The sequence below is a fragment of the Pyrgilauda ruficollis genome, unplaced genomic scaffold (assembly GCF_017590135.1).
Source record: "Pyrgilauda ruficollis isolate IOZ18807 unplaced genomic scaffold, ASM1759013v1 scaffold923, whole genome shotgun sequence".
In the NCBI taxonomy this organism is placed as follows: Eukaryota; Metazoa; Chordata; class Aves; order Passeriformes; family Passeridae; genus Pyrgilauda; species Pyrgilauda ruficollis.
In genome coordinates this window covers 1-12,104 of record NW_024531300.1, presented here as the reverse complement: position 1 = coordinate 12,104, position 12,104 = coordinate 1, and the positions used below count along the sequence as shown (strand labels likewise).

The window sequence follows — 12,104 nt, the reverse complement described above, 5'->3', positions numbered from 1 at the left end:
ATCCCGGCAAAATCACAGGAAAATCACGGCAAAATCACAGGAAAAAAATCCCCAGAAAAATGCTGGGAAAGTGCGGAAAAATCCAAAAAAATTCTCAAAAAATCACAGAAAAATCCGAGAAAATCCTAAAAAATTCCTGGAGAAATCCCTAGGAAAATTCTGGAAAAATCCTCAAAAAATCACAGAAAAACTACAGGAAAAAAAGCACAGAAAAATCACAGGAAAAATCCCCAGAAAAATCCTGGGAAATGGTGGGAAAATAGAAAAAAAAATCTTCAAAAAATCCAGGAAAATCACGGGAAAATCCCAGAAAAAAACCTGGAAAAATTCCATGAAAATCTTGGAAAAATTCTGGAAAAATCCTAAAAAATTCCTGGAAAAATCTCTGGGAAAATTCTGGAAAAATCCTCAAAAAATCCCCAAGAAAATCCCAGAAAAATCCTGCAAAAACAATAATAAAAAAAAGAATCTGGGAAAATATTTTCCAAATCCTGGAAAAATCCCCCAAAAATTCCCATGAAAATCCAAAAAAAAATCCCGGGAAAATCCCTGAAAAAAATCCCAGAAAAAATGCACAAAAATCCTGGAAAATCCCCCAAAAAATCCTGGAAAATCCTAAAAAAACCCAGTGAAAATCCTGGAAAAACCCATGGAAAAATTCTGGGAAAATCCCCAGAAAATCCTGGAAAAGTCCAGGGAAAATCCCAGGAAAATTCTGAGATTTTGGGGAATTTTTCTGGGAATTTTGGGGATTTTTCTGGGAATTTTGGGTTTTTTTTCTGTTTTTGCTGGGATTTTTCCAGGATTTTTTGGGGATTTTTCTAGGATTTTTGGGATTTTTAAAATTTTTCTGGGATTGTGTTTTTCTGGTATTTTTTATCTGGATTTTCTGGGATTTTTCCGGGAATTTGGGAATTTTCCAGGATTTTGGAGGATTTTTCTGGGAATTTTGGGCATTTTTTTCTGTGTTTTGCTGGGATTTTTCCAGGATTTTTTGGGGATTTTTAGGATTTTTTAAATTTTTCTGGTTTTTTGTGTTTTTCTGGTATTTTTTATCTGGATTTTCTGGGATTTCTCCAGGAATTTTCCAGGATTTTTCCGGGAATTTTGGGCATTTTTTCTATGTTTTCCCAAGATTTTCTGGGATTTTCCCAGGATTTTCTTGGGATTTTTCTGGGGTTTTGGGGCTTTTCTGCATTTTTCTGTGTTTTCCTGGGATTTTTCCAGGAATTCCTGGGAATTTTCCAGCATTTCCTGCCCCCAGCAGGAGCAGACGGAGCGGGGGCGGCCCCGGAGCCACCGGAATTCCAGAACTTTCCAGGAGGGGGGAGGGGCAGGGATGGAGAATTCCAGGATTTCAGCTCCTGTTCCCTCCTGGGATTTCTCCTGGAATTTTGGAGCTTTTATCCCAATTTTATTCTGTTTTTATCCCAATTTTATTCCGTTTTTATCCCAATTTTATTCCATTTTTATTCCATTTTTATCCCTTTTTATATCCTGTTTTAATCCCATTTTTTATCCTTTTTTATCCCAATTTTATCCCATTTTTGTCATTTTTTTAATTCCATTTTTTAGCCCATTTTTTATTCCTTTTTTATCCTTTTAAAATCTCATTTTTACCCGACTTTTACCCCATTTTCCCCCTTTTTAAATTCTTTTTTTATATTTTTATCCAATTTTTATGCCTTTTTAATCCATTTTTAATCTTTTATTCTGTTTTTCTCCCATTTTAATCCCGTTTTTATCCCTTCTTTTACCCCATTTTATCCCCATTTTTATCCTGTTTCAATTCTTTTTTAATCCCATTTTAATCCAATTTTTACCCCCTTTTTATTTTCCCAGGTTTTTCTGGGATTTTTCCAGGATTTTTCTGGGATTTTCCCAGAATTTTTCCTGGGGTTTTCCAGGATTTTCTTGGGTTTTTTTCCTCCTGTTTTGTGAGATTTTTTCCCGGATTTTCTGTGATTTTTTCCAGGATTTTTCCAAGATTTTTCCAAGATTTTTCCAGGATTTTCTGTGGTTTTTTTTGGGTTTTTTTTTTTTTTTTTTCCTGGGATTTTTCCAGTTTTTTTCCCCGGATTTTCCCTGGTTTTTTTCCCAGAATTTTCCTGCGAATTTTTCCCAGCTTTTTCCTGGAATTTTAATCCCATTTTTTATCCTTTTTTATTCCATTTTTATTCCATTTTCATCTTTTTTTATATTCCATTTTTAGCCCATTTTTTATCCCTTTTCTGTCCTTTTAAAATCTCATTTTTACCCAAGTTTTACCCCATTTTTATCACTTTTTAATTAGTTTTTTCATACTTTTTAATCCCATTTTTATCCCTTTTTAATCCTTTTTTTAATCTTACTTTTATTCTGTTTTTGCCTCATTTTAATCCCATTTTTATCCCTTCTTTTACCCATTTTTATCCTGTTTCAATCCCCTTTTTAATCCCATTTTAATCCAATTTTTACCCCCTTTTTATTTTCCCAGGTTTTTCTGGGATTTTTCCAGGATTTTTCTGGGATTTTCCCAGAATTTTTCCTGGGGTTTTCCAGGATTTTCTGGGCATTTTTTTCCTGCTGTTTTCTGAGATTTTTTCCCGGATTTTCTGTGATTTTTTTCCAGGATTTTTCCAGGATTTTCTGGGGTTTTTTTCTGGGATTTTTTCAGTTTTTTTCCCCGGATTTTCCCTGTTTTTTCCCTGAGTTTTTCTGTGAATTTTTCCCAGCTTTTTCCTGGAATTTTTCCGTGTTTCCCCAGGATTTTCTGGGATTTTCCCCGGGATTTCCCGCGATCTTTTGAGTTTCTCTGGGATTTTTTCCGGATTTTTTCCGGGTTTTTCCGGGTGGATCCCGTCTCTCCCGGCTGTTTTTGGGAGGTTTTTTGGGGGATTTTTTGGGATCTGATCCCGAATTTTCCCGAATTTTCCCGAATTTTCCCGTTTTCCCCCCAGGCCGTGGCGCACTACGAGCAGGCGGCCGATTACTACCGAGGGGAGGAATCCACCAGGTACCGGATCCCAGCGGATCCCAGCGGATCCCAGCGGATCCCGGGGAATTCCAGCGGATCCCGGGGAATTCCAACAGATCCTGGGGATCCCGAATCCCAGCAGATCCCAGGGGTTTCCAAATCCAGATCCCAGCAGATCCCGGGAGTCCCAAATCCAGATCCCAGCGGATCCCGGGGATCCCGAATCCCAACAGATCCCACGGGATCCAGACCCAAATCCCAACAGATTCCAGGGGATCCCGAATCCCAACAGATCCCAGGGGTTTCCAAATCCAGATCCCAGCAGATCCCGAGGATCTCAATGGATCCCAGAGGATCCCAACGGATTCTGGGGGATCCCAAATCCAAATCTCAACAAGTCCTTGAGGGATCCCAGCAGATCCCAGGGGATCCCGCAGGATCCCAGATCCAAACCCCAACAGATTTCGAGGGATCCCCACAGGTCCTGGGAATCCCAAATCCCAGCGGATCCCAGCAGATCCCGGGGGATCCCAAATCCAAATCCCAGCAGATCCCGGGGACTCAAACAGATCCCAGAGGATCCCAACGGCTCCGGGGGGATCCCAAAGTCCAATCTCAACGAATCCTTGAGGGATCCCGGCAGATCCCGGGGGATCCCAGTTCCAGATCCCAACAGACCCTCGGGGGGATCCCAAATCCCGACGGATTCCGGAGGATCCCGGCAGGGATCCCAGATCCTGCGAGATCCCAACGGATCCTGGGGGATCCCGAATCCAAACCCCGGTGGATCCCAGAGGATCCTGACCCAAATCCCAGCGGATCCAGGGGATCCCAAATCCAAATCCCGATGGATTCCAACCCCAATCCTGGTCAATCCCAACCCGAATCCCAACAGATCCCAGTGGATCCCAACCCCCAACCCCTCGGGTCCCGGTAGATCCCAACAGATCCCAACCCAAAGTACAAAGGGTCCCAGCGGATCCCGGATCTGGGTTCCAGTTGATCCTGAGGGATCCCAACAGATTCTGACCCAAATTTCAGTGGATCCCTGGGGATCCCCAAAGGATCAGGAGGGATCCCGACCCGGATCCCAACCCAAGACCCAACAGATCCCAGTCGGTCCCAACCCGGATCCCACCAGGCCCTGGAGATCCCAACGGATCTCTGAGGATCCCAGCGGATCCCAACAGATTCTGACCCGAATTTCAGTGGATCCCTGGAGATCCCCAATGGATCGGGAGAGATCCAGACCCGGATCCCAACGGATCCCGAGGGATCCCAGCTCCAAATCTGGGTTGGGATTCGTTGGGATCTGCTGAGACCTTGGCCGGGATCCTTTGGGATCCATTGGGATCCATTGGGATCTGGGGTTTTTCAGGTAGAATTTCGGGGATTTCCCCTGGGATCTGCCACTTTTGGGTGGAATTTGGGGATTTTTTTGGGTGGGATTTTGTTTATTTCGGTGGGAATTGGGGGTTTTTGGGTGGGATTTTTGGGATTTTGGATGGAATTTCCCATTTTTCGGGTGGGGTTTTGGGGATTTTGGGTTTTTTTGGCTGGGATTTTTTGGGTTTTTTGGCTGGGATTTTTGGGATTTTTCAGGTGGGATTTGGGTGGGAATTGGGTTTTTTGAGTGGGACTTTTTGGGATTTTTGGGATTTGGGGTTTTTCAGCTGGGATTTTTGGGTTTTTTCCCGGTGGGATTTTTGGGATTTTTGGGTTTTTCGGCTGGGATTTTGGGTTTTTTGGGAATTCTGCCCCCTCCCCATCCTGTCCCCAGCTCAGCCAACAAGTGCCTGCTTAAGGTGGCTGGGTTTGGGATTTGGGTGGGATTTGGGTTTTTTGGCTGGGATTTTGGGATTTTTTTGCTGGGATTTTTGGGATTTCTGACTGGGATTTTTGGTTTTTTTGGCTCGGATTTTTGGGGTTTTTTGGCTGGGATTTTTGGGTTTTCCGGCTGGGATTTTTGGGATTTTTGGGTTTTCTGGCTGGGATTTTTGGGTTTTTTCGGCTGGGATTTTGGGTTTTTTTCGCCTGGGATTTTTGGTTTTTTTTCGCCTGGGATTTTTGGGATTTTGGTTTTTTTTGGGAATTCTACCCTCTCGCCCTCCCACCCCCAGCTCAGCCAACAGGTGCCTGCTGAAGGTGGCTGGGTTTGGGATTTGGGTGGGATTTGGGTTTTTTGGCTGGGATTTCAGTGGAAATTGGGTTTTTTTGGGGTGGGATTTCTGGGATTTGGCTGGGAATTGGGTTTTTTTAGGTGGAATTTTTGAGATTTTGGCTGGGATTTCCCATTTTTTGGGTGGGATTTTTGGGTTTTCCGGCTGGGATTTTTGGGTTTTTTCGGCTGGGATTTTGGGTTTTTTCGGCTGGGATTTTGGGTTTTTTCGGCTGGGATTTTGGGTTTTTTCGGCTGGGATTTTGGGTTTTTTCGGCTGGGATTTTGGGTTTTTTCGGCTGGGATTTTGGGTTTTTTCGGCTGGGATTTTGGGTTTTTTCGGCTGGGATTTTGGGTTTTTTCGGCTGGGATTTTGGGTTTTTTCGGCTGGGATTTTTGGGTTTTCCGGCTGGAATTTTTGGGTTTTTCGGGTGGGATTTTTGGGATTTGGGGTTTTTTTGGGAATTCTGCCCCCTCGCCCTCCCGCCCCCAGCTCAGCCAACAAGTGCCTGCTGAAGGTGGCGGCGTACGCGGCGCAGCTCGAGCAGTTCCCGCGCGCCATCGACATCTACGAGCAGGTCGGGCCTTCCTCCCCTCCTCCTCCTCCTCTTCCTCCTTTCCTGCCCCTTTTCCTCATTTTTCTGCTTTTTTCCTCATTTTTTTTGCTTTTTTCCCTCATTTTTCTGCTTTTTCCCTCGTTTTTCTGCTTTTTTTCCTAATTTCCCCCCTTTTTTCCCTCATTTTTCTGCTTTTTTTTCCTCTTTTTTTTTGCTTTTTTCCCCTCATTTTTCTGCTTTTTTCCCTCATTTTTCTGCCTTTTTTCTTTCATTTTTCTGCTTTTTTTTCTAATTTTCCTGCTTTTTTCTTTCATTTTTCTGCTCTTTTCCTTCATTTTTCTGCCTTTTTTCCTTCATTTTTCTGCTTCTTTTCCTCATTTTTCTGCCTTTTCCCCTAATTTTCCTTTTTTCCTCATTTTTCTGCCTATTTTCTTTCATTTTTCACATATTTCTTTCATTTTTCTGATTTTTCCCCTCACTTTTCTGTTCTTTTCTTCATTTTTCTGCTTTTTCCCTTATTTTTCTGGTTTTTTTCTTTCATTTTTCTGCTTTTTTCCCTCTTTTTTTTTTTTTTGCTTTTTTCTTTCATTTTTCTACTCTTTTCTTAATTTTCCTGCTTTTTTCCTCTAATTTTTCTGCTTTTTTTCTTTCATTTTTTAAACTTTTCCCCTCATTTTTCTGCTTTCTTTCATTTTTCTGGTTTTTTCCCTCATTTCCTGCTTTTTTTCTCTCATTTTTTTTGCTTTTTTCCCTCATTTTTCTCCATATTTCTTTCATTTTCCTGATTTTTCCCCTCAATTTCTCGCTTTTTTGGGGTCATTTTCCTGTTTCTTTGGGGTTTTTTTGACATTTTCCTGCTTTTTTTTGGGTTTTTTTTTGTCCCTGAGGGTTCAGGATCCGATTCCCAAATCTGCGGCGTCCGATCCCTGAAACTTCCCAAAAAAATTTGGGGTCTGATCCCACAAATTTTGGGGTTTGATCTCCAAGATTTTGGGGTCTGATCCCAAATTTTGGGGCTCTGACTCCAAATTTTGGGGTCTGATCTGAAAAGATTTTGGGACTCTGATGCCAAAATTTGGGACTCTGATCCCACCAATTTTGGGGTTTGATCTCCAAGATTTTGGGACGTTGATCCCAAAGAATTTGGGGTCTAATCCTAAAATTTAGGTCTCTGATCCCAAAGTTTTTGGGGTCTGTTCCTGAAGATTTTTTGGACCTTGATCCCAAAAGATTTTGGGGTTCTGATCGTAAAATTTGGGGGTCTTATCCCAAAATTTGGGGTCTGATCCCAAAGATTTTGGGGCTCTGATCCCAAATTTTGGGTTCTGATCTGAAAAGATTTTGGGGCTCTGATCCCAATATTTGGGGGTCTTATCCCAAAATTTGGGACTCTGATCCCAAAGAACTTGGATCTCTGATCCCAAAATTTTGGGTGATCCCACAAATTTTGGGGTTTGATCTGAAAAGATTTTGGGGTTCTGATCCCAATATTTGGGGGGGTCTTATCCCAAAATCTGGGACTCTGATCCCAAAGAATTTGGATCTCTGATCCCAAAATTTTGGGGTTTGATCTCCAAGATTTGGGGCTCTGATCCCAAAGATTTTGGGGCTCTGATCCCAAATTTTGGGGCGTTGATCCCAAAGATTTTGGGGCTCTGATCCCAAAGATTTTGGGGCTCTGATCCCAAATTTTGGAGCTCTGACCCCAAATTTTGGGGCTCTGATCCCAAAGATTTTGGGGCTCTGATCCCAAATTTTGGGGCTCTGATCCCAAATTTTGGAGCTCTGACCCCAAATTTTGGGGCTCTGATCCCAAAGTTTTTGGGGCTCTGATCCCAAATTTTGGGGCTCTGACCCCAAATTTTGGGGTTTTTTTTCCTTTTCCTCCCCCTCCCCTCTCCCCCTTCCCTCACTTCCTTCTCCCCTCCTCTCCAACCCCTCTTCGGAACTCCCGGAATTTTCTGGAATTTTTTTGGATTTTTTCCCATTTTTAAATTCCCGGAATTCTCCGGAATTCTGCGGAACTCTGCGGAACGTTCCGGAACGTTGCAGGTGGGGGCGGTGGCCATGGACAGCCCCCTGCTCAAGTACAGCGCCAAGGAGCATTTCTTCAGGGCCGCCCTCTGCCACTTCTGCGTCGACATGCTCAACGCCAAGGTGATTAGTTAATTAGTGTTAATTAGGGGTCAGTTTGGGGTTAATTAGGGATTAATTAGGGGTTAATTGGGGTTAAAGGGGTTAATTGGGGTCAGGACTGGAGCATTTCTTCAGGGCCGCCCTCTGCCACTTCTGCGTCGACATGCTCAACGCCAAGGTGATTAATTAATTAGCGTTAATTATGGGTCAGTTAGGGGTCAATTAGGGGTTAATAGGGGTTAATTAGGGGTTAATTGGGGTCAGGACTGGAGCATTTCTTCAGGGCCGCCCTCTGCCACTTCTGCGTCGACATGCTCAACGCCAAGGTGATTAGTTAATTAATTAGCGTTAATTAGGGGTTAATTAGTGTTAATTAGGGGTCACTTAGGGGTTAATTGGGGTCAGGACTGGAGCATTTCTTCAGGGCCGCCCTCTGCCACTTCTGCGTCGACATGCTCAACGCCAAGGTGATTAGTTAATTAATTAGCGTTAATTAGGGGTTAATTAGTGTTAATTAGGGGTCAGTTTGGGGTTAATTAGGGATTAATTAGGGGTTAATTGGGGTTAATTGGGGTATTTGGGGTCAGGAATGGAGCATTTCTTCAAGGCCGCCCTCTGCCACTTCTGCATGGACACGCTCAATGCCAAGGTGATTAGTTAATTGGGGTTAATTAGAGGTTTATTAGGGGTCAATTAGGGGTTATTTTGGGGTTAATTAGGGGTTAATTTGGGTATTTGGGGTCAGGACTGGAGCATTTCTTCAGGGCATGGACGCGCTCAACACCAAGGTGATTAATCAGTGATTATTAGGGATTAATTAGGGGTTAATTAGGTTAATAAGCGTTTAGTAAGGGCTTAATTTTGGGTTGATTAGGGTTTAATGAGGGGTTAATTAGTGTTAATAAGTGGATAATTAGTGTTAATTAGTGTTAATGAGTGTTAATGAGTGGTTAATTAGCATTAATGAGCGTTAATTAGATCCTCATGCTCCTCATCCTCATCCTCATCATCAGCCTTCCTCCCCCTTCATCATCCTTGTCCTCATCTTCATCCTCATCTTCATCATCAGCCTTCCTCCCTCCTCATCATCAGCCTCAGCTTCATCCTCATCATCCCCATCTGCCTTCCTCCCATCATCCTCATCCTCATCATCAGCCTCATCTTCATCCTCTTCATCCTCATCATCCTCAGCTTCATCCTCATCATCCCCATCAGCCTTCCTCCCTCCTCATCCTCATCCTCCTCAGCTTCATCAGCCTTCCTCCCTCCCATCATCCTCATCTTCATCATCAGCCTTCCTCCCCTCCTCATCATCCTCAGCTTCATCCTCATCCTCATCATCCTTCCTCCCCTTCTCATCACCCTCATCATCCTCGTCCTCCTCATCCCCATCAGCCTTCCTCCCCTCCCTCCTCATCCTCAGCTTCATCCTCATCCTCCCCATCATCTTCATCGTCTTCATCATCCTCATCCTGATCCTCACCATCAGCCTTCCTCCTCTTCCTCATCATCCTCAGCTTCATCCTCATCATCTTCCTCCTCACCCTGATCCCCCTCATCATCAGCCTTCCTCCTCTTCCTCATCCTGCTCTTCATCCTCGTTCTCCTCCTCATCCTTATCATCCTCATCCTCATCTTCCTCCTCATCCTTCTCTTCTTCGTCTTCATCTTCGTTCTAATCCTCCTCCTCATCTTCATCCTCATTCCCCCCATCCTCCATCCTCTACCTCATCCTCCTCATCCTCCTCTTCATCCTCCCCCATCCTCCTCCTCCTCATCCTCCCCTTCTTCATCTTCGTTCTCTTCCTCTTCATCCTCACCTTCCTCCTCCTCCTCCCCAGAAGCTGCTGGAGGCTCACGAGGAGCAGAACGTGGACGCCTTCACCGACGCCGTACGTGCCAAAAACCTCCCAAAATCACCCCAAAAATCTCCACAAAATCACCCCAAAATCACCCCAAATCCACCCCAAAATCACCCTGAAAACCTCCCCAAAATCACCCCAAAATCACCCAGATTCACCCCAAATCCCACGCCAAATCCCCAAAAATCACCCCAAAATTCACCCCAAATTCCCCACTTTCACCCCAAATCCTCTCAATTTCCCCCAAATTTGCCGTTTTCCCCCCAAATCTCTCCATAATCCTTCAATTTTACCCAAATGTCCCCAATTTCACCCAAATGTCCCCAATTTCACCCCAGATGCCCCAAAATTCCTCTTATTTTACCCCAAATTCCCAAAATTTGACCCCAATTTCACCCAAATCTCCTCAAATCCCCCCGATTTCCCCCAAATCTCCCCAATTTCCCCCAAATCCCCCCAATTTCACCCCAAATCCCCCCAATGTGCCAAATCCCCCCTATTTCGTTTCCTCTGACCCCCAAGTTTTCCCTTTTTTACCTCAAAATTTTCCTTTTTTACCTCAAAATTCCCTCTTTGGCCCCACAATTTTCCCTTTTTTCCCTCAAATTTCCTCTTTTGACCCCAAAATTCCCCCCGGACCCCCCAAAAATCCCTTCCTCCCCTTTGGCCACGCCCCCGTACAAACCACGCCCTCTATGCGCTCTATTGCCTTATATGGCTCTTTAACCCCGCCCACAACAGGCGGAGCTTCCCTCAAGCTCCTCCCATGCCGCTAAACCCCTCCCGTCGCCGCTCTCTGACGTCACCACCGCGCGACGCGCTGCGCGCAAGGCCCCGGCGCGGCGCTGCCGGTGGGGCTGCCCGCGGCGCTGCCTGGCCCGGTTCGCTCCCGGTTCTGGCCCGGTTCCTCTCGGTTCGCTTCCGGTTCTGGCGCGGTTCTCTCCCGGTGGGGCTGCCCGCGGCGCTGCCTGGCCCGGTTCGGTCGCGGTCCCGGTTGTGTCCCGGTTCCCCGCAGGTCCCGGCCCGGTCCCGGTTCCGTGATGTCGCTCTGGTCCCGGTGCCCGTTGGTCGAGGACAGTTTCAGCCGCCTGGGCTCGCAGAGCAACGTGTACGGGCTGGCGGCGCTGCCCGGCCCGCTGCCCCCCGGCTCCCGGCCCGCTCCCGGTTCTGCTCCCGGTTCCGGTTCCGGTTCCGGTTCCGGTTCCGGTTCTGAGCCGCTTCGGGGCCCCGCTCCTGGTCCTGCTCCCGGTCCTGACCCCGTTCGATGTCCCGGTTCTGCGCCCGGTCCCGGTCCTGGTTCCGTTCCAGTTCCCGGTCCCGGTTCTGCTCCGGTTCCCCGTCCCGGTTCCACTCCCGGTTCTGCCCCAGTTCCCGGTTCCGTTCCCGGTTCCGATCCCGTTTCCAGTTCCGATTCCGTTCCCGGTCCCGTTCCCGGCCCGGTTCCGGCTCCTGGTTCTGATCCCGTTCCCGGTTCCATTCCGGCTCCGAGTTCGGTTCCGGTTCCCGGTTCCGTTCCCATTCCCGGTTCTGTCCCGGTGCCGGTGCCAGGTCCCGGTTCTGTCCCGGGTCCTTGTTTGGTGGTTCCCGGTTCCATTCCTGTTCCCGATCCCGTTCCCGATCCCGGTTCTGTCCCGGTGCCGGTGCCGCGTCCGGGGGCGCTGCTGGGTCCCGGTTCCGATCCCATTCCCGGTTCCGTTCCCGGTTCCGGTTCGGTTCCCGTTCCCAATCCCGGTTCCGTTCCCGGTTCTGTCCCGGTGCCGGTGCCGCGTCCGGGGGCGCTGCTGGGTCCCGGTTCCGATCCCATTCCCGGTTCCGTTCCCGGTTCCGTTCCCGGTTGATCCCGTTCCCGGTTCGGTTCCCGTTCCCAATCCCGGTTCCGTTCCCGGTTCTGTCCCGGTCCCGGTGCCGGTTCCGGGTCCCGGGGCGCTGCCGGGTCCTGATCCCATTCCCGGTTCGGTTCCCGATCCCGTTCCCGATCCCGATCCCGGTTCCGTTCCCGGTTCCGATCCCGTTCCCGGTTCCGTCCCGGTGCCGGGTCCCGATCCCGATCCCGATCCCGATCCCGGTTCGGTTCCCGGTTCTGTCCCGGTTCCCGGTCCCGGGTCCGGTCCCGATCCCGGTTCTGTCCCGGTGCCGGTCCCGGTGCCGGGTCCGGGGGCGCTGCCGGGTCCCGATCCCGATCCCGTTCCCGATCCCGATCCCGGTTCCGTTCCCGGTTCCGTCCCGGTGCCGGTGCCGGTTCCGGGTCCCGGGGCGCTGCTGGCGGCGGCGCTCAAGGGCAAGGTGCTGCTGTTCCGGTACCGGCAGCTGCGGCCGCGCCTGCGGCCCCTGGCCCGAGAGCTGCAGTTCACCTACATCCCCGGTACCGGCACCGGCACCGGGACAGCGGGGATGGGGGGCTGGGGGGCTGGGGGATTTTTGGGGGATTTTTTGGG

The 12,104-nt window shown here is 47.8% G+C and overlaps 2 protein-coding genes across 2 annotated transcripts; both read left to right on the top strand.

Moving 5' to 3' along the window:
* Positions 1-2,939: 2,939 nt before the first annotated feature.
* On the top strand, positions 2,940-7,997 carry LOC121365285 (alpha-soluble NSF attachment protein-like; the record flags this gene model as incomplete). Its single annotated transcript, XM_041489338.1, has 4 exons — positions 2,940-2,995; positions 5,608-5,692; positions 7,724-7,785; positions 7,943-7,997. Coding segments are annotated over 4 exons (258 nt in total), but the record flags the coding sequence as incomplete, so codon positions are not given.
* Positions 7,998-10,323: 2,326 nt separating this feature from the next.
* KPTN (kaptin, actin binding protein) lies at positions 10,324-12,031 on the top strand (the record flags this gene model as incomplete). The annotated part of the gene is made up of 2 exons (XM_041489337.1): positions 10,324-10,800; positions 11,918-12,031. Coding segments are annotated over exons 1-2 (205 nt in total), but the record flags the coding sequence as incomplete, so codon positions are not given.
* Between the last annotated feature and the right edge of the window lie 73 nt (positions 12,032-12,104).